The 23,082-nt window shown below is 35.9% G+C and overlaps 1 protein-coding gene across 1 annotated transcript; it reads right to left on the reverse strand.

The window, feature by feature from the left end:
• Positions 1 to 3,609: 3,609 nt before the first annotated feature.
• OTUD6B (OTU deubiquitinase 6B) lies at positions 3,610 to 20,787 on the reverse strand. Its single transcript, XM_037504278.2, has 7 exons — positions 20,608 to 20,787; positions 19,786 to 19,937; positions 17,103 to 17,183; positions 11,496 to 11,808; positions 9,071 to 9,132; positions 6,434 to 6,540; positions 3,610 to 5,728 (listed from the first exon to the last, which is right to left on the reverse strand). Exons 1-7 carry the CDS (start codon positions 20,780 to 20,782, stop codon positions 5,644 to 5,646), a joined length of 975 nt encoding a protein of 324 aa, XP_037360175.1. The 5' UTR covers positions 20,783 to 20,787; the 3' UTR covers positions 3,610 to 5,643.
• Between the last annotated feature and the right edge of the window lie 2,295 nt (positions 20,788 to 23,082).

Consider the following 23,082-nt stretch of genomic DNA (forward strand, 5'->3'; position numbering starts at 1 on the left):
TAATCTCTCTGCTATATGGATTAGTCCCATGGAATGTCAGCATCGGGAGCTTTCCCAGCAACCAGAAACCCATCCATTTGGCAGGAAAATGGAAAAAATCACTAGGTTTTTGTTTTTGTTTTTGAAAGCATCAGTCTGTGAGCTCAGCATAGGAACTAGGAACTTAAATGTTAATCCAGACAGAGCTATTGACTTACGTAAACTTAAGTCAGTCAAACTGGCTCTATCTCTCTTTTCATCAGTAAAACAACAAGAAAGAATACCAATCCAGTCTACCGACATTGTGTGGGAAACATCTAACCAATGATTATAAACTGCTTGGAAGTATCAAGTGCTGTAAGAATGCTAAAATATATAGCACCCTATAATCTCAAGAACCTAAAAGTAAAAATCACCATTTTACTAAGAGGATTGTTCCATTTATTAACACTTCATCATACAAAAGAACCTGGCTAATTCCTACTATACCAGGGACCCCATGACTAGTTAAAGGATTTTGAGAGTTGCAAAAATGTATGAAAAATAGGAGTTCATGAACACAAGTTATACAGGTTTCATAAATACAGAAACCAATGTACTTATTTGACTTGTTTTGGCAAGTTTATCTTGTGATTAAAACATAGTCTGAGACTGGGGATTAACGTTTTCAAACGTGAATAGATGCTTCATGCACTAGAAAACTACCACAGAAAGCCTCCTATAATAAAGGAGAATAAAAAATATTGGGTTTCTTCATTTTTTTTTTTAAATATGGAAATGGAAGGTTTGATTTAGGGATTTTAGTTCTCAAAGGCTTGCCTTTCAGAGCAGCCTCACCATTTATTAGCTGTGTGGCTTACCAAATTCTTCACTCTCAACTTCAATTTCCTATAAAACAGGGATGAAAATACCAACAACTTCTATCTTCTATGAGGACTAAATAAGCTCACTTATGTGAAGCATTTAGCATACTGCCTGGCACATAGTATATGCTCAATAAAAGGAAATTCTGTTTTATTTTGAACAATCTCACATTTATTTTAAGATCTCTACCTTTTGTAACAAACCCCAAGGTGCAAACAATACTCCTGGGACTGATACAGATGCTAGAATGCCCACCATGCCAACGACCTGTCTCCTTGATGCCGCCTGCGTCCTACCATCCTCCTCTTTATCTACTATTTCAAATTTTTACTTAGGTATCTGGGTGCATGCTCAGTAGAGGGTCCAAATGAGGAGCCAGGTGAGGAACTGTCAGAAATGTTCCAAGAAGTCTTATTTTGGTAATAAGGTTAGAAATGCTAGTGGCTCACAGTCTAAAACAGGAAGCAGTTTATGAGAAATACTGTTGTCAACTTTTTTTCTTTTAAAAGATTTATTTATTTGTTTGTTTGTTTGTTTGTTTATACAAGCACTGGGTACAGTCAGAAGCGCGGGAGGGTGAGAGAATTCACCAGAGCCAGAGTGGGGAGCAGAGCAGGCAGAAGGACCCAAGTACACTGCTGAGGGGAGCAGCGGGCGGCAGGAGAGGTCTGCGCGCCATGTGGGACCCTCCTCCGGTGGCCAGGGAGCAGCTGGGGATCGAACCAGTGCTGCAGAGGCTGCGGGCAGCTTCTCAACCCAGCGCTCAACCTCTGCGCCACCGGGGAGGCCCTGTTGTCAACTCTTAATCTTGCCAAGTCCTCTTCAAAAGTTGGCTGTCATCAACACCACCATAATTTCATAAGAGTAAGTTTGCTTTTTTTTTTTTTAAAGATTTGTTTATTTATACAAGAACCAGGGTACAGGCCAGATGCACGGGAGGGTAAGAAGATTCACCAGAGACACAGTGGGGAACAGAACAGGCAGACTGACGAAATACACTGCTGCGGGGAGCAGCGGGCGAGACAGGAGAGGTCTGCCATGCCGTGTGGGACCCTAGCCAGCTGGCAGGGATCGAACCTGCACTGCAGAGGCTGCAGACAGCTTCAGTGCGGCGCTCAACCACTTGCGCCACCAGGGGAGGCCCAAAAGAAAGAATATTTTAAAACCTTCTAGTAAAAGGATATAACCTATAAATGTATTTAAATGAAAACTTGCTTTATGAAAAACTCACTATCTTACACTACATTTTATTTTGCCCATGGTATCAGTTTTAAAGACCTGCATTTGATTACCATTACATTGCATAAACCTCTCAGATTCTACTTTAAAAAATACACAAATACATACACATATTTTTGGAAGCTTCTACCAAAAGTTAAACACATAGAAAACAGAAGGAACAAATTAAAATAAATAGACATGAATAAATTAGAAAATAGAACACAGAGATAAACCAAGCCAAATGAAATCTAAACATCTAAACTAATAATTACAATAATAAACAACTAGATACAAATAATTAATTACAAGTTCAGAGTTACTAGAAACAAACAAGCATGAACTGGAATGAGAGAAGTCAGACTCTTGCTTAGGCAAGTGCTGTGCCAGGACAGTAAGCTAGGTAGAGTGGGTTGGGTAAAGCATCAACTCTGAATGACAGTTCAAAGGCCTTCAAAAATGAGGGAACAAGGGTAGATAAAAAACAAAGGAAAAAATCCTTCCTAAAAATTACTGTTAAAAAAAAAATTAGAGGGCCTCCCCGGTGGCGCAGTGTTTAAGTGCTGGGTTGCTAAGCTGCCCGCAGCCTCTGAGGCACCGGTTCTATCCCCGGCTGCTCCCCGGCCACTGGAGGAGGGTCCCACATGGCACGCAGACCTCTCCTGCCGCCAGCTGCTCCCCTCAGCAGTGTACTTCAGTCCTTCTGCCTGCTCTGCTCCCCGCTCTGGCTCTGGTGAATTCTCTCACCCTCCCGCGCTTCTGACTGTACCCAGTGCTTGTATAAATAAATAAATCTTTAAAAAAAAAAAAGAATTAGAAACTCCATGAGTTCCAATTTTTTCAGAAGATGAAGAAATTATTTCAGAGATTCAAGGTAGGAGAAAAGAATCACTATATTTGGAAACATCAGCAGGAAGAAAAGCTACTCTGATTTGTTCAATAAAAGTAAAAACAATCTGAAATTAATTTCTCAGGGAAATTCAGCTCTTTCAGGTAGTTCTTGACAACTTCTTCCAAGACAATGTATAAACTATTGTATTTGCAGCATTAATCTGCACAAACTTCTTTCTGCTTTATAATCTTGCACATATAAACAATTGTATTTGCAGCATTAATCTGCACAAACTAACTTCTTACTGCTTTATAATCTTGCACACAAATGTTTATTCATTTTTCTTATTTAACAACTTCAAGTCTTAGAACATTCTTCTAATTCATTTGCCCTAAATAAATTTTCATTATTCTAAAATATTCTAAGCTTCCACCAAATTTCTGTATTTTTTTTTACAACCTTACTTCTAAAAGCCAACACTTACATGGCTATTACTTTATTATCTCCCTCTATTCTGTCTCGGGCTAATGTTAATCTATGCTCTCATCTTTATTCCAAATCTCCAAGATGCAAGAATCTGATTCTATTATTTTAATTCTATGTGAAGACAAAACAAAGGCTAGAGAAAATTCTAAACCAAAATGAGCTTTTTCCTCCATTTCTTAATTCTAAAATTGTTAAAGGAATAACAATTTGAACAAACAAGTATTGATTTAATTAATTCAACTTTTATTTTCCTTTTGGCAAATGTCAAATAATGTGAGCAAAACTATCTTGCTCACTATAGTCACACATTCTTTTTTGCTTTCTACAAGTTGTAAACATATTTAAGTGAATAAAATTCTTGGCTAAAAACATATTCCAGAACTCTGACATATATTTTTCTGAGTTAGGACAAAACAAAGCTTATGAAACCTCGATTAGACCATCATCATTCAGCAAACTAACTTAGTATATCTTACTTTAAAATAACACCAATCATCTTGTAAAGATTCCAATATTAGGTTACAGTCAAAATTATTTTTATCTGAAGCTTTATGAAAGAAGAATTGACCACATAAATCTTCATAACCATACTGACCATTAAAAAATAAAAAATAATAATAAACTTATAATCAAAAAAATTTCATTCATCTTGTTAGGAAAAAAATAGCTACCAATAAGTTATTTTAGAATACCCTAAATATAGATGGAATTTATTATAACTAGATTTCATGTCTTGTTTATTACTTAATGTTTATCCTTTAAAGTGACAGTACCTCAAAATAAAGTCAAGGTGTTTAGCTTTTTATAACCTCATTCTTAAATAAATTTCAGAATTCCCCAAAAATTCAAATCAAGAACTACAAAACAGGCTTCAGAATATATTTTGCTTGGCAGGCAGAATGGTTTTTAGTCTCTTGAATTGGAGTAACTTTATGACTTATTTCCCCTAGGTGACCGCAGTCCCTATCAGCTTTCCACACTGTCACCTGACTACTGACCTCATTTTTAATATTACAAATCTAATAGTTACAAAACATAGTTGCATCCCTGAAGCAAAACCTTAAATATTATAAACTAGATACTAATTGTTACTAGTGGTTTCTCATTGGGCAAAAACAGGTCAAATCACATTTTCATAATACTTCCTTACATAACAGATTATCAGACACATTCATATGCATGGATACTCTCTTCTTAGAATACTGTTAGGAGTAACCTGAAATATGAGCAGTTTAAATCAGTCTGACAAGTATTATATACTGATTTTACTATGCAGTCATGGTTCCTAAACAGTGGTTTTCAACTTTATTCATATATATAACATAAAAATTCTCAAATATCTGAGTTAAAGGAAAGATGACATTAATAAGGATAACAAAACAACAATAAAGGTGTTTTAATACTAGAGAATGAAGCAAACTGAAAAAGAGGGAGACTATGAAGTAAATGTGGCCTTGAACCATTTTACATTACTATTCCTTCAATTTAAAACAGTTAAAGAAGACAGGCCACAAACAGTTTCTCAGTGGAAAAAGCTGCAAGAAAAGCAACACAGCTGAGTGGTGACAGAGAAAATATAAGGAACATGAACATTTGTAGCTTTAATCTGAAATGATGGTATTAATTCTAGTCAGAAGTTTAAGAAACAGCAAGGAATAACAAATGAATTAGTAAAACTATAATCTGTTGGGGTTTTTTAATTCCATTAATTTTTAATTCTTTAAAATATTTAAATCTGATAGAGAATGCCTATTTACCTTTGTATTTGTCTCATTTCTTAAAACTTAACAATTTGAGTAAATACTTTAAAATTCTTAATTATTAAAGCAAACTTCAATGGAGTTATTTAATGAGCTTCAGAGCATCAATCCCAATCCCCTCAATACCAAGATAGCTATATTCAAGTTCATTTGTAGCATTAGTTAAATCTGCCATTACCATCACCACATTGTGTAATGACAGAGACTGAGTCACTTCATTTCTTCAAGAAAAATTACATTGAAATCATTACTTAAAGCTTTTAGTAATGGGGAGAAAAGCATATATGATGTTCTACACAGTGAACTCGAAAGTGTTTTAAAAAATAAGAGGATACCAGTTAAGGTTTGTCTGACTCATTTTTTAAAAACCTATCAATAAGCTTTCCATTGAACTGATTTAAGGTAGTTGTGTTATTCAGTGATGCTAAAACAACCCAACACTTGGTAAGTATACTCAGATCGGCACACTGTACTAAAACACATAATTGTACAACAGTTTATAAACTAGCTGCAGTTTTCAGTAGCTGTGTTCACCAACTGTGTAACAGAATTGTAATGTTCCCCTAGGCCATATGCATGTCTCATATATCTGAAATGAAAAAAGAAGAAATGAGTAGTTTTGAAGAAAGTAAATCATTGTATATAAATATTTATATATATAGGTATAATACCCAGCATCCCAGAGACTACATTGACATATTAGAAATTCAACAGTATTTGAAAAGCATTACTAGCAGTCAGTAAGATATAGCTCAAGATTCCTGTCTGCTGAGGCTAAGTCAGGTAAAACAAAATAACTGGAGGGGAAAAAGAAAGACTGAACTGCTTAATATTCAATAAGCTATATTTTTACCTAAACCTAAGCCATTAATAGCCTATCGTAGCAGTGAATTTTGTTTCAGAGATTTCTTAATTGTGCAAAATACTTGAACAATGTGAAAAAACACATCAAAGAAACTATCACTAAGCACTAATAATTTATTTCAGCTTTTATACTTGTTGAAACTTTTGACACTATTGATATCAAGCCAGAACAATATGCAAACTAATTCTAAAACTTTGGAGCCTTTAAAAATGACTTTATTCTTAACTCATACACTAGAATAAATTAGAAGTTTAAACATTTATCTAAAGTACATATTTTGACAACATGTTCTAATTGCCTTTAATATAATTACCTTTCACATAAGTCAGTTAAAGATTTTTTTTTATTAAACACCATATACAACCTAAAATCTCTTAATAATCGTCTTAAATATAAAAAATACAACAGTAGAAATGTCTAAGTACTTACACAAGAATTAATGGTTTTTTGGGATATTCTTCGCCCACTACTATAGGAGGAGACTCTGCCTGTATTATCTCTATAGGTGTTTGTAAAATGTGAGACAGAGCTCTCAGCTATAGGAAAGAAAATGTATTAGTAAGGGAAATAAAAATGTAAATCCCAAATCCCACTCAAATAGCAAACTACTGAGCTATGCAACCAGTCAGATCAGGGATCAATTCTATTTCTTACTGTAAACAGAGAACTTGGAACATAATGGGTGCTTATTACATATCTGTTGAATAAACAAATAAGTACAATATTTGTTAAATTGCATAGAAATGTTTCAAGTTCTGGCTGCAGGTCAGTTTTTAAGAAATATCACTGTCACAGTTAATGAAGTGAGGGAATGAATAGATTGGGTACACTCGTCTGTCTACTTTTGAATATGCTTGAAAATTTCCATAATAAATAGGATTTTAAATTTAAAAATAAAAGCTATTTAAATACCTCAAGCAACAGACAAAATCAATTATAATTTGGGAGGGGAAGGGGGAAGATGAGTAAGAACAGGGCAGAATAGCCTTTTTTTTTTAAAGTTTTTCAGATGATTCTAATGTATAACTAGTGTTGAGAATCACTGCTCTATAATTCTCAAGCAGGAGCAGAATGACATATACATATGATTTGTACTATACTTTCAAGAAATTTCCATTTGACTAATGCTTAAATTATATACCCTATAATATAAAATCATAAAGTTGGATGAATAGTAGTTAAAAGTAAATACTGGGTAGTAATAATCTTTGGACTTATTATGACCAAGTACTTTAAGCACTTTACGCAGATCAAGTTAATTCATTCAATGCTCATAACAACTTAAGTGGAGGGTAGTACTGTTATACTTATTTTAAAGACTGGAACCTAAGGAGAAAAAAATGTCAAAAGGTCTACCTGAAATTCAAGAAAATAAAGTGACATGCAATTAAACTAAGAAAGTCTAACACTATAGTTCATAAACAAATCAGTCATTAATAATCTTCAATCATTATACCCTGATCTGTGCATTTGCTCCATAATCAGAACATGCCAGTTTCAAACAAATATGAGAAATTATATTAGAAACAGGAACAAGCTTTATCATCTCTTAGACCACTGCACGAAGGCAAACTTAATCCCATACACTTATCTCACACAATGTTCCTTGGAGGAATTGTTTTCTTACAACCAAAATAACATATTTTAAAAGCTAGCAAGGAATGGAGGGTATGAAGCAAGTCTGGAAATCTCAACTTCCCTTCTAAGTCTTCAAAATCTAATATAAAGATTTTCTCTTTAATAATTTAAATTTATCCCATTGTGAGCACAGCTTTTATTTCAAATGAATTTTCAGAAGAATAATTTATGCTTAAATATCTTTCAAAATGTTTTGAAAGATTTTTTTTTGCCACTTTAAGAAGAGTAGCCTAGTTCTCTAATATTCATATTAATCTGCAATTCTTATAAGAAACTTCAACCATCTTTAGTTACTCCTAATGTGGTCACAAAGGTGCAATGAAAACTTATTGAGTTTCAGAGACTCAGGAGAGGCATACAAAAGGAATGGACAGAGTTCCCTCTGCTGGCTCAGAAGGGGTACAAATATATAACTGCTGAGAAAAAGATTTTGAAGAAACTGTCATGCATCTTAAAGTAAAATACTCAAAAGCCACAAACTATGCAAAATGACTAATCATCATTACGCAATAAGGAGTAATAATAATACTAGATTCATGCCTCTGGCACTTTAGCTTACAAACTTAATGTCCACAAATGACCTACTAAATATACATAGGAGTTTTATTACCTCTATTTAATCATTAAGAAACTCGGGCTTGGGAAGTGGCCTAACTCCCTGGAGTCAAAATATCGGTAAGTAGGAGGGAAAGATAGAACCTAAACCTGGATTTACTCTCTTATCCTCTGACTTTCCAATACCCCAACTAGCTTTATCATCTCTTAGACCACTTTAAGTGCTTTATTTATGGTGTTTTAGTGAAACAAAGTTAACAGTAAGATAAATATTTAAAAGTTAAACAGAATAGTGGTTAACTCCCTACAAGTGACTGGACATATTGTTTTCCGACATGTGAATTTTAACGCATTAAATATTGCTCTCAAGTCAGTCGGTCAGTACCAAGGAATTTAAGACAAAAATAACAGATGCCTTGTGATCAGATTTGACCTGCAATTGCACATAAAGTTTTATTTTCTATTTCTGATGTAATGAGTTAATACTTTTCCAATCATGATTTTCATCAACACAGTATTTGAGTAAAATCTTCACTTTCAGAAGTATAGAAAATCAAGTATATTGCCAGTAACAGAATCACAGTTGGAAAGTTATGTAGATGGGCCACTAGCTTCACCAACCCACAGAGTAAACAATCCATTATTCAAAATGAAATAGTGCTTCACTTCCCTAAAGTGTGTACTTAAGTCAAAGGCCTAGGCATGTTTAACTCCCTATTTCAAGGTTTTGTGAGTACAGAAATAGGAAATATATAAAGAAAAGGAATCTTCAAAGAGAAATCAGGATCATCTGAAAAATATGTCTCAAAAGTACAGATGGGATTTAGAAATAATTTATCAATCCACAATCACTATAAATAATTACAAACTTACCTCAAGCTGACCTCCCCATGCAGCTGTGTTTACAATATCATCACAGTACTTTCCAAACTCCTCTGCAGAGAATAGATCAGAAAATAGCACTTAGTATTTTTCATAACTCATGTCATAAGAACCCTTTTTTTATGGCTCCCACGATTCCTGATGGAACTGCCTGAGTTATGAATTTCCTCCTTCTGTACCTGTACTTTCCAGAATTTAATCCACTTCCCAGATCCAAACTTATACCGACTCCAACTTTCCACCACCTTTTCATCCAAGAGTATAGCAATCCATTTCTACTTATCTCCCTCAGTCTCAACTCCACGGACCTTAACTATATGAACAAGTCTAGTTTCTCTCTTTATTCCAAGCAATGGACCCCCAAATTGCCAACATATTCACTGCCTTGACATGTTCTTCAAAGCCTAAATCTACATCTGAAAGAATACGCTGTAAGAATAAAAAAATGCAGATCCTATAAAATCAGGTTCATTACAAGATGCCATAAGAAATATAAGAAGAGAATCAGGGTAAAACTGCAAATGAACTGAAGTTTCTTTCCACATGACAGCATCAAATAGTACCTCCACTCATCATTCTGGAAGTGTTTATCCTATTTGCATCAATTATCAGTTCTAGCTAAAGAAGGGTTTTGTGTACCAGCCCTGGGATGAGATAAACAAACTAATTTCAGAGTTTTAATGGCATATCTTGAGCGCATACACTTTTTTTTATGAAATTTTTTTTAAATAATAAATTTTATTTTTATATTCCCCATACAATTGCAACCCCCTCATTCTGACCCCAATCCCTCCCCTCCCGCCACCCACCCCCCAAAAGTGTCTCTGGTTCATAGTTATTTGTTGATTTTGATTTTCTTTCTTATAGTTATTCATTTTCCTGGTCCCTTATTTAAGTTTTCTAGATTCCTGCTATGAGTGAGACCATCCGGTATTTTTCTTTTTCTTTCTGGCTTATTTCGCTGAGCATGATCCCTTCCAGCGCCATCCATGTTGCTGCAAATTGCATGTGTTTATCTTTTTTGAATGCTGAGTAATATTCCATGGTATATATGTACCACATCTTCTTGATCCAGTCATCTATTTTTGGGCATTTGGGCTGTTTCCAAAGCTTAGCTATTGTAAATAGGAGCACATACACTCTTATACAGAAAATTAAAATGGAAACTAACACCAATACTATTTAAAGAAAGGGAAAAGAATTATGGGAATCTAGGAAAAAGTATGTCCCATGTGTTTGTCTCATTCATTCACTGCTTTATCTCTAGGGCTCACAGTAGTACCTAGTTAGTTCCTGGCATGCAGCTGTCAATAAATATTGATTGAGTGAATGAAGATGATTAAGTCTATTGTGTTTTCCTCTGATTCAGCATGCTGAGTTACCATCTCCTCTCGACTGCCCTACTGCTAATAATGAATTGAGGAGTTTGAATGATGTTACTTCTCGTGTGTGATACATCATAGCCAATTCTGGTTATCAAGAAAATAGCAATTACCTAAAACAAAGTAAACAGATATTAACATTCCCAATATGGCATCTATGGGAAATAAGTTGGCAACAGAATGAGGTGTTCACATACGTACTTGATAACTATCAATAGATGCCTTAGGCCTAATTCATTGCTAGAGCTTATTCTCATCTATTCTGCATTGTGCTGGATGTTCGTTCCATGGAGTATAGACTCAGTAAGAGAAAGTCAACAATAGAGTTCCCCAACTCCCTCCTGAACTCATTCACACCACATGACTTACTCCCAATGTATACTACCACATCTGCCACCAACTTTCCGCTCTTATGCCCCTTGCCCCCTGAAACTTTCAGATTTTCACTTGCTTTCTCCATTTTTTCACCTCCCCTAAATATTTTATCTTAATTATCAAAGATAAAGAGAAATAAGGTGGGTTATAACACATTTGTTTTTGATTTTCAAAGCCAAGTCAAATTTTGCCTGAATATTATAGCCTATGAGAATAAAACTAACTCTCCCATAGTATAGGAGAAACGATAGAACTGGTAAGAACTGGTATTCCTAAACTTTGTCTGCTTCAAGTCCAGGGCCTATACTTTCAGAGGGTGGTCAAAGCCTATCTTCCCCTAAATTTAACTTCATGAAATATGAACTTAAGAATACACTTTTTAACGATGATGATGATGATGAGTCCTAATCTCATTTTTATCTTATATAGAATGATTAACATTTTAACTATGAAAGACTAAGTATTTAAAAAATATTAAAGTCAAATGTACCAGTAGCTGGTAAAATACAGGGAAGAAAATCTGCATATATTCAATATTTAAAACTTTCTATCCCCATAAGGACTATATGAGTTTTAATTATCCTCAGTCACAGGAGCACTTGATTTAACAACCAGAGCTATGACAGCAACAACAAAACATAGTAAAGAAAATAAATTACCTGGAGTGTACATATCTCCTGTATTAGGATTTGTTAAAAATGGCAGAAAGTCTTCCACATGGCTCTGCATGTATTCAGCAGCCTGACTCCTTAAGGCAGCCACAGTCAGAGGGCTTTCCTGTCCTTGCAGTTGATCTTCAATGGCTCTATACATACAGTGACCATCGGATTGGATCTGTTTAATTTCCAACTGCCTCGCTGCCAATATTTGAGTAAGTTTTTCACTTTCTACATGTCGAGCTCCAGATAAGTTCTCAATTTCAGCTTCAGCTATCCTTTCTTCCCGTTCCTTTTCCAATGCAGCTTTCTTTTCCTAAGGGGACAATGTAGGAAAATTAATTCATAAATATTAATTTACATTTATTAAGAAGATAAAAATGCAAGCTGCTCAAAACTTTTTGGCCTTTTTTCCTCTTCTGTCACAAATGTTATCATAGTGATCACATCACTTGTAGAGTTTTCTACACTGTGAACTCTTTTAAAGGGCGCCTATCTTGGGCCTCCCCGGTGGCGCAGTGGTTGAGCGCTGGGTTGCGAAGCTGCCCGCAGCCTCTACAGCGCCGGTTCAATCCCCAGCTGCTCCCAGGCCACTGGAGGAGGGTCCCACATGGCGAGCAGACCTCTCCTGCCGCCCGCTGCTCCCCTCAGCAGTGTGCTTTGGTCCTTCTGCCTGCTCTGCTGCCCGTTCTGGCTCTGGTGAATTCTCTCACCCTCCCGCGCTTCTGACTGTACCCAGTGCTTATATAAACAAACAAACAAATAAACATTTATAAATAAATAAATAAATAAATAAAATAAAGGGTACCTATCTTACCTATCTGTCCCTGACACTTAGCTCTATATTGAGACAAAGAAAAATTATTCATTGAGGTTTGTTTAAAAACTATACATCAAGTTTCTAAAAAGTTTACTTACTTATTTCATATCACTTCCTTAAGACTGGATTGTCCTAGGCTTTTTTTTTTTAATTTTATTTTTATATTCCCCATACAATTGCAACCCCCTTATTTTGACCCCAAGCCCTCCTTTCCCTGTTCCCCCCACCCCCATAGTGTGTCTCTGATTCATAGTTATTTGTTGATTTTGATTTTTTCTTTCTTATAGTTATTCATTTTCCTAGTCCCTTATTTAAGTTTTCTAGATTCCTGCTATGAGTGAGACCATCCGGCATTTTTCTTTTTCTTTCTGGCTTATTTTGCTGAGCATGATCCCTTCCAGTGCCATCCATGTTGCTGCAAATTGCATGTGTTTATCTTTTTTGAATGCTGAGTAATATTCCATGGTATATATGTACCACATCTTCTTGATCCAGTCATCTATTTTTGGGCATTTGGGTTGTTTCCAAAGCTTAGCTATTGTAAACAGTGCTGCTATAAACATAGGGGTGCAGGTGCTCTTTGGAATTGATGTTTCTGTGTCCTTTCAAGCACAGCATTAAAAAATTTAATTCCAGGCTAATTCAAGTTTCTTCATTTATCCCTAATAAGGCATTAATATGCTAAATTGCCCGAGAGGCATCAATGTGCTGAAACCTTTAAAAGGAACTGTCTTTTAAAAAGGTGTGTATATACTCACACATTTAATTAAATTAACAGATAAAAACATTCTTTATTAAAAAAAAAAACCTATTACAAATAAAGTTCCCCTAAGAATCACTGCCAATCCAGTGCCAGCCCCCTAGAGATCTGGTGTGTATCCTTGTTTTTTTCCTATGCATTTTAATAAATATAGGTGTACAAAGAGAAAATGTATAGAAAAGTATTATAACAAAAATGGAATCACCCAATATTACCTCAGTGAAAAAGTAAATTTAAAAAAATGGAATTAAACATTCTATTTTGCAACTTGCTTTCCTTATTCAATATGAGCTTTTCCTACGGTAGCATATGCCAGTAACGGGGAAGGGACAGTCAATAAGAGGTATATGACCTGAAGGATGGATAGCAGGTAGAATGGAAAGTTTGGAAAAGAGAAAAATTTCTGAATCAAAAAAGACAAGAAAGAATCAAAAGCCAGAAAGCACTACATGTTTCATAGTTGCAAACAGTTCAAACTGCTAGAGTACAGAGAAAAGTGTCAAAAGGTGAGGTTGGTGAAAATAGGGTGAGGGAAAGGGAACACTGGACTATTGTGAAGGACTATGGGTGCTCTGGTGGCGGGAGAACTACGGTGACCACACATGAGGAGAGAAATCCTATACTATCAAAAATGAACAAGGATATAAGAAAAAAAATAATTCATTAAAAAAAGAGAAAGAGAGATGAGGTTGGGGGTTACAAAGAAAGGTTAAATATTAAGTCAGTTTGCATACATAATTTAAAAAAGAATAACACTCTAAAAAGATATAGACAAAACAGTACTTTTCTCTGGGTGGTAGAATTACAAAATTCTATTACAAAATTTAAATTTTGGAGCATGTGTGTGTGTGTGTGTGTGTGTGTGTGTGTGTGTAAGCACATCCATACTAATTATCTGTCTCTTTCTAATTCTCTACTGTGAGTATAGTTAAACATGTATAATCAACAGGGATATGCTGTTCAATTTAAGAGAATAAAAACAATTAAGTACAGTAAAGGATTTGGTAACACAACAAAATAAATAGGAAAAAATAAAGATTTTCATGCCCAACTAACTCCTCCTTAACACAGAAGTGGTGACGGGAAAGGCAATTTTCTATTTAAATTAATGCCACATAGTGTACTGCATGCCTTTATGTGCCAAGGGAGATGAACCTAAAGTGATTTCTAAGTTATGTGAATCAAAAGCAGTATTACCTCCCCAATAAAACATAAGCCTACTTAAGTTTTTTTCCTCAAGTCACACAAGAAGTAGCATGAACACATTAATTTACTGCATACATACAAATGTGGTTACAGCATGATAAAACCCTAAACCACAAGATGGCACTATTTCTTTATAAAAGACTAACAGTTTCAGAGGGGAGAGGGAGAATAAGCACCTTAGATATCATCTAATCCAAACCCTCACTTCCCCTTCTGAGGAAACAGCATGCAGAAAGATTTCCAAAGGCCATACAGCTGGTTAGAAGCAGAGCAGGGACCAAGCACAACACAGAGTTCCTTCTATCCAGGCACCTAAATCAGAATAAAAGTTGGGGTAGATGGGAGCTGAAGTTAATGATGTCATATACTAGTTACCGGAAAGTGGAACTTTATATTATTTGCAAAACTATATATGCCTCTAAAATACTAATGTAATCATTTCCTTTTTTCTTTCTCCCCACATGTTCTGCTTTAATATTCTGCAGCAAATGACTTTCCTTTCCAGGGTACTAGGTGGGAAATCCACTAGCTTCTTTTCCCAATAATGTATAGTTTTGGGGAATGTACAGTTTTCCAATGGTCTATAACCATCATACTAGAGTTGATATGGTATTAAATTATAAAATTTAATGACTATCTCTGTAGAATAGCACACAACTCATAAATATAATGTCAATAAAACTGTAGTCATGTTGATATGGTAATATAACCAAAACAACTCTGAAGAGGAATCTTAAACCTATCAAACCAGATTTCATTCCGGATCTCAGACAGTTCTTGGAATACAGTTCTGCTAAATTCTATTTTGATTTAAAATAGATACCTAAAGGTTTCCACCTCACCTAACAGTTTCCACTTAAGCTTTTCATTTAAATAAAATACTCCTGGTTTTCTAGATTAGAGAAAAAGAAATTTGCTCTACAACATTCAACAATATTCCCATAATGAAAACTTTATAAAATTTTATCATGTTTTTCTACCAGAGACTACTATTTTCCCCAAAGATAAACACCATTACTGGCTTTTTAATAAGTGTATCTCTGGCAAAATATAGGTTTGAAATAGCTTAATACCCAATTGCTCACCCTCTCTTCAGGCTTCATTTTCTTTAGCATTATGAACTCTTTTTATTTTTTTAAGATTTATTTATTTATGCATACAAGAACTGGGGTATAGGCCAGAGGTGTGTGTGGGGGGGGTGAGAGGATTCACCAGAGACAGAGTGGGGAACAGAACAGGCAGACTGACTGAAATACACTGCTGAGGGGAGCAGCAGGCGAGACAGAAGAGATCTGCTGCACCATGTGGGTAGCTCCCTGGCTGGCCTGGGCTCGAACTCCTGCTGCAGAGGCTGTGAATAGCTTCACAGTGCTGTGCTTAACCTCTGTGCCACCAGGGAGGCCCAGCATTATGAACTTTTAGTGTTCTCTGTTCCAGAATTTTTATTACTGTAACAAAATAAGAAACTCTGGACACTATTTGTTCTCTGCCAAGTACTAAAACATAAAAGATGTTTTGAGGGTACAGCTGAAAAAGGTACTCATTTCAAGTAAGCATATTTCAGGAAAAAGTCACAAAATGTTTGAGAAAGGTAAGGAGTTTTATTTTGTTGCCTAAGGGTACAGGTAGAAATGAGTAATTAGTAAACATAGGTAGGAGTTATGTCCTTATGTTTTCCAGATACTCTAAATGTATCTAAGTGGAAGCAATTCCAACAAATTCTTTATTATGCAATTGCCAAGCAAAAATTCTGTCCTTCACCTTTGATCTCTAGAAGCTAGATGACAATTACAAGGCTATTACAAAAACACGCCTCTAAATAGATAGATAAACTAGATAACCTCAAAGATATCATGAAATCTAAATTCATAATCATAATATTTACTTAAGAATGAAATTTTATACAGGAATGAAATTTTGTACAGGTATGAAAAATGATTCACTATTTGCCATTTCATTTGCCTTTCAAATAAACAAAAAACACCACTGCCCTTAGGTGGAATTTTTAAAGAGGCATATTATGCACTTCTTAACACAGTAAACAACACTATCATTTGTTGACCACTAGATCTCAGGCCTTGTGTTAAGGGCTTTGTAAAAAATACATTTAACATTCACAATAATTCTATGAAGTATGTATCTCCCCCACTTAATACATGTGAAAGAGTTAAGAATCTAAACAAAGTCACAACAGTAAGTGGAATTAAATTCCTCCATTCATCTAACACTAAACTTCATGGGCTATTAAATTATGTACTACTAAATTGTGAAAGACAAAGCTAGCTTAAAAATAAATATGTAAATCCTCAAATGCATTGTTAGTAATACAATCTTTGAGACTATAGAGATTGAATTTAAACTCATTATGTGCACTATATATTTTGTTTAATTTCTAGGTTTAAATCTTTGTTTCACTACTTAATACCACAGTTTTTAACCAGTTATTCATCAGAATCACCTGGTGCATCACTTTGAAGTTTCTGAATTATCAAATCTAGAATAATACATTGTGTAAAAAAATATCCTTTGCACACCCCCTTTCTGTCCCTACCCTCCTATGAGAATCGCAAACTGTACAAGTTATTTTATATTGCATTAAGTCTATTTTCTTCTCTATAAAATGGGGATGTGAAGTCCTATTTTATAGGATTATTATCAGGACTAAGTAAGATTTCACATCCTCTATTAACCCAGCATAGTATCTGGCACATTGCAAGTAAACATTATTTAAAGTCCATTTTTTTTCTGTTTCCTTCCTATATAACTCCTAAGATAGTACTGAGCACAGCAGTAGCTTAAATACTTGTTGACATGACTTTCATACCCGTCTCTTCTGTGCTTTAGAAATCCGAGGCACATGATTTTCAAGAACCAAGTTTGAAAAGTCAACGGCAACACAATCTATCTGAAGGAAACAAAAAAAGTATTAACAAGTTAATGAAACACATTTCTAAATTATTATTCAAAGTAACAGATCATGAAATTATTCATAAAAATCACAAAGGTGTAATCTCACAATATTCAAATTTGAGTAATAGCATTAGATACCATATTAGATGAGATAATTTATCTCCTTTTCCATTTTTAAGGAAAAAATGGTCAGGTTACCAGGAAGTTTCCTTAAAGCTTTTCAAGACAGTGTTTATGCCTGTATGCTTTCCTTCCTTCTTAGAATGCCTATTCCATTAATCTACACACTTCCTTGTAAATGCCAATGCATACAGCACTCAAGCCTTCCCTTCCAGTGATGACACTAATTAGAGGATCTCTAAGATCCTGTGCTGATACAGTTCATTATTAATTTTAAAACCTCAAATATGGCAGCAGAGACCTTTCCCTCTTAGACACAACCTGAACAGCACTGTTTCTTGACTTTACTAACAACAGAGCTTTATCCATCCTTTGCCATCTACAAAGTGATAGCTATAGGTAGAAAATTCAACATAATTATTGGTAAAATAGTACAACCAATGTTAATAATCAAATGGCTATTAAGTATTTGCTGAAGAAAAACAGATGTTAAGACTTAAAACAATGAGTATTAGCTAGTATTTTATTATTGCAACAATAAGTTAAGCTAGCTTTTAGTGTGATATACATAAAATACACTGAAGCTTCTAACAACAGAGTAAGCAACATCCAAAGCTATGACCCAAATGATCAAAATACCGAAATCAGATTAAGACTTCAAAGAATGTTTATCAACTTTGAAAATTAGGATTTTTACAAATTTTGGAGAAATCTGCTAAAATTTACAAACTGCCTATAGACAAAATACAGAAAAGTATCTGAAAAACAAAAGAAAGCAATGATATAAAGCTTTCAGAAAAAAAACAAGTTAGTTAATGATAACATTGTAGTCAATGTAGATATAGAGTAAGTTTGCATATCAACAGGTAGACAAGAAGTAGCTTAAGAATCAAACATTTTTGTCCTAGAAAACCTGGATAGAATCTCAAAATTGAAAGGCCTAAGAAAGCAAACAAAGCAATCTTGTTAATAGAGAAAATAGAGAGACAATCAGGAATAGCATGATTATGACAATAATATTAAACTCCTGGAGACTCAAGGCTTTATTACCTGCAAATAAAATATGTTAATAGCATGCAAAGCCTGAATGTTGATGACTAGATAAAAAAGTTAAAGAAAATGAGACTGGGGCCTCCCTGGTGGTGCAGGGGTTAAAGTCTCAGCGTTATCAAGCTATCACCAGCCACTGTGGCATGAGTTTGAACCCCGATCACAGAGCTAACCCACATGGTGCAACAGACCTCTCCTGTTTCACCCACTGCTCCCCTCAGCAGTGTATTTCGGTAGATCTGTCTGTTCTGCTCCCCACTCTGTCTCTGGTGAATCTTCTCAACCCCCACCACCCCCCACACCTCTGGCCTACACACCAGTTCTTGTATGCATAAATAAAATTAATCTAAAAAAAAAAAGAGACTATACCTAAAACAACTACCATTGCAAATTAGTACAGACAAGCTATTTCCCTGTCAACAACAAACCAAAAAAGAACAAAATATAATTTAATTATGGTAGATAAAATTTTGCATTAATATAAAAGCATTCTAATTATCAAAAACAGAGGGAGGTTATGGAGTCCATAATCCTTGATATCAAAACGCAGGTGATAAACTATCACACCATACAAAGTTATCAAAGAATTCAGTATTCACATGCTGGCATAAGAGAACTCTGATTTCAAATTATGGCTCTGACATTTAAAAGTTGTTAACTAATTCATGATAAAGTTCTTAATCTGAGTTTGTTTCTCACCTGAAAAATGGAATTAGTTACACTTACTTCATACGTAATACTTCATAGTGTGTTACTCTGAGAATTCTATAAGATAGTAAATTATAATATGTCAAAGTGCTTGGCGTACTCTTAATATTAACTACAATGACAAATTAAGTATTAGTTAAAATTAACTAATTCCATTTACCCAAGAAACATCAGTATAATTCCATTTACCCAAGAAACATCAGTAAATTTTCATTCATTACAACTTGTTTATAAAGCACTTGTACAACATAAAAATTACACAGGTTGTCCCATTTGATTTTTAAAAATCTTGTACATTTTTAAATAGCAGAAGTATTTGCATGATATTACATATGGAGAAATTTAAGTTCAGGAAGTTTAATTTACCCAGGTGTCAATCCTATTGTAATGGCAATTATGGGAGCAGCAGTCTGGTGTTGCAACTTTGATTTGGTGGATGGAACAGATTTGGTGATTTGGAACAGATTTCCTCTGTTCCACTTTATCAACCGGTTCACCTGCAAGTTAGCAGTTAAATACATAGGTCTTTGCCGACCTCCCTTACAAAAATACACTACCAAGTAAACCTAATCACAAAAAAAGTTAATGAATGATGATGTATGAGCAGATTGAGTACCCTCATTTTCTTCCAATTAGATGATTCATATAGTAAACAGTTCAACAGAAGAGGCCAACTGCCTACAAACGCTAAAGGCAAAGACAAACATTACTTCACATACCTTACTCTCCTTAGATGCTAATTTAAATTGCTCTAGTTCTTCTCTATGTTTCTGTTCCATTTCAGCTTCCAACTTTGCAACATCTTCAGTGAGTTGCTTCCTCCTCTTTTTGTCATTCTTGGGCACAGCATTTTTCATACCCTGAATTTTGGCTGAAAAGCCACGAAAATTATTAAGTCAAAACCCAGCGAGTAAGAGAAACAGGAACTGTGGGGCTTGGTTTGGAGAGAAGGAAGAAGTGATAATGGAAGCAAGAAAAGTCATTTATATCAGATTACAGAGAAGGGTGCAGATGAAGCTGAGACTCCCCCCCAAATATATTTATATATATATATATATATATATTCATTTACATAAGCGTGAATTTGCCTGATGTGGTAGGAGGATGAAAAAGAAAATAACTGCCTGCAACAAGTTTTATATAAAATCTTTCAAGCATCCTTTCTGAGTCCTAAAGGTAGAGACAAGGCATTTCAAAACGTGCCCAGCGAGGCCAAGCATCAGAATCGGGGACGGGATGGTAAAGGGGCGGGGAGGGGGGCGGAGAGGGGGGCGGGCGGGGTCCGAGGCGAGGCAGGGGAGGGCGCTCCGACACCAGCACCGGGCGGCGGCTCAAGGGGGGCGCGGCAATCCCCACAAGCTCTGAAACTCTAGGTGACTGAGGGGTCCCCGGGGCAGAAGCGTCGGGATGGAAGACACTGGCTTTCCTGGGGGAATCCTAGGAGGAGCCACACCAGCAGCCCTTCCAAGATGCCCCAGGAGCGACCCGCCACGCGCCCTGGGTTGGGGTCGGGCTCCTGGAAGTGCCCACCCTGCCCTCACCTTGCAGCTCCTTCTTCTCTCTACGGTGCCGTCGCATCAGCTGCTCTTCCTCATCAAGCTCCTCGGTCGGGACAGCCTCCATGACGACCAGGTAGCTCAGCACACGCGCTACCACAAACCTGCACCACCGGCGAGCCAGCACCTTCCACCCCTCAACCCTCACCCGCAGCTCCATTGGCCGCGGCCGAGCCCCAGCCCCGCCTTCAAGGCGGCACCGGATCTTAGCCGAGTCATTGGAGCGAGAAAGGAGCATGGACTGCTGCGCATGCGCTCTCCCTAGACTCCCGCCGCTTAATGGGGCGGGGCGGCGGGGGGAGGAGCCATAAAGGAGCTCGGGGGTGGGGCTTGGCCAGAGGGAGTTTGAGCCTCGCGATTGATAGCGCCCTCGTATTGATAGAGCCCCTTCCCCAGCAGCGGTACGTGCCCGGCTTTTGGCGCTGGCGTGGGCGCGCGGAGATGACGTGAGAGGAGCCATTTTGGCTGTTTGGTCGAGGTGAAGGGCCTTCGTCTTCAGTTTTGATTTCGTTTGGTGGGAAGAGCTGTTGGAAAGGTAAGAAAGAGACGTAAAACTTTCATGGGAAACCGTTGATAATTTTCAGGGGAAAACTTTGAGCTGAATTAAACTTTAGCGTATTAAATTTTTGTTTACTGTTTTCAAGGTTTTAATACTGCAGTGGAGAAGAAACAGCAAAGTAGTAAGAGAAAATGCCGCCTCTTGAAACGGATATAGCGGTGGAAACAGAAGAGAGAGTAAGGATTGAGTACCATGTGGTTCAGGAGCTGAAAGAGCTATGCGCAATGATAAAGAGGTTAATGTCAGAGCGCTTGAGAAATTTTGAGGAATTAAGAGCGTTGGCAGAAATAGGCGCACCTGAAGGTGCGGAGGATGGGATGGCTGAAGTAAACGCCAAACAAGATTTCCCAGAGCTTGAAGAAAAAGGGGAAGAGAAATGAAGAAAACGAGAGTCCTGTTGTGCAGATCCAGCAGATAGAATCCACGTGTACTCTGAATACCCGAAACAGGAAAAATCAAAGCTGAAACAATAAGAACTGAAGCAAGTTTTCCAGAATTGAAGACCAAACTAGATCTGCAAATAGAAAACACGCACGGGGTGTTCCAAAAATTTAACAAAAAGTAACCAAAGCAACACCTAACAAAAGAAAGACATTCTGGTTATGATATATCCTGTTCACGTTTTCAAAATTGAAAGATAAGAAGTTCTATAAATAGCTGACCTTAGATCTTTCTCATGCAACTCTGTATGACAAGAATATGGAACAGTATCTACAAAATTTTCAGGACAAATAATCACATACTCGGTCAGGTTATCATTTCTTTATGAAGGCGACTGGAAGACGTTCACAGATATGCAGGGATTTCAAAAGTGTATCACCCAAGTACCATCCTTGAAAATATTGCTAAGTGATTGACTCTAGCCAACAGAGAACATGAGTTAAAAATAGGGAAGCGATTGTATGAAAAAATTAGTGATAAAACATTAAAACTACCTAAAAGCATTAAGAATAAATTACCGCATATAGTATTATAAGACGAGTTGTAAAAAAGTAGATTTGTAAATTGGATCAAAACTTCAGTTTATGTCATTTCAAACTGAAAAAGCATGCTAAATGTTTGATATATAGAGAATAAATACTGTTGTTTTTTTTCCTGAGCGTAGTGTGAAAGTATGCATATTCTTAAGCTACATGTAAGACCTTGTCACTGGACAAGCATTCCAAATGTTAATTTGTTAATCTGACAAAATGGGAAACAGGTCAGTACAGTTTTATTTTCCCTGCTTTTAGTTGGGGGAGGGGGTTTGTAATGTTATTATGGATCGTATTAAAAACTTCAAATCACTGGTAGCGAGGCACTGTAAACGCCTTTATATTATGCACATCTTGCCTAGGGAAGATAACTAGGTACTGCTTTATGTAGTTAAATTGTAAGTGAATCTGACATTGAGGTTAAGTAACATAAAAATAAAGTGAAAAAATGAAGAAAAACAAAAAAACAGCATTGAATTCAGCATAAAATAGAGGTACAGATGAGTTGACACACTCATAAAACTGGTTAAATATCCCTACTGAAAAAATTCAAATTGGGTCAAAAGTCAGTCTAACGCCTGTATACTCAGGTCTGTGTAAAACAAGGGATAAAAGAGTTTAAAGGCAGTGGAAACCCTGAGTTATAGTAACATTTTTTTAAGAATGCAAAAACTACTTTCAAAACACCATACAGATGTAACTTGAGACTTTATGTGGTACATTATGTAGTATTTTAATGTAAATGTTCATACCTTGATGTGGGTGGTAGTTTTGCTAATATATATATATATAGGATTGTTAGAAAAGTCGTGACATTTTTTTTCTGTTTTTCAAGCAAAAATGCGTCATGACTTTTCTGACAACCCAATATTTTAAAAATTGTACATTTAAAATTAGTACCTTTTATACACATAAAATTAATAAATA

The sequence above is a fragment of the Talpa occidentalis genome, unplaced genomic scaffold (genome assembly GCF_014898055.3).
Source record: "Talpa occidentalis isolate TD23 unplaced genomic scaffold, MPIMG_talOcc4v2.1, whole genome shotgun sequence".
Taxonomy (NCBI): domain Eukaryota; kingdom Metazoa; phylum Chordata; class Mammalia; order Eulipotyphla; family Talpidae; genus Talpa; species Talpa occidentalis.

Bases quoted from the DNA above. Each gene is read 5' to 3' on its own strand.
- OTUD6B (XM_037504278.2), bottom strand. From the start codon at position 20,782: ATGGAGCTGCGGGTGAGGGTTGAGGGGTGGAAGGTGCTGGCTCGCCGG. The intron at 19,938-20,607 runs GTGAGGGCAGGG...GTGGCTTTTCAG, and splicing joins AGAGAAGAAGGAGCTGCAAG to CCAAAATTCAGGGTATGAAA. The intron at 11,809-17,102 runs GTATGAAAGTCA...TTGTCCCCTTAG, and splicing joins CTAAAGCACAGAAGAGACGG to GAAAAGAAAGCTGCATTGGA.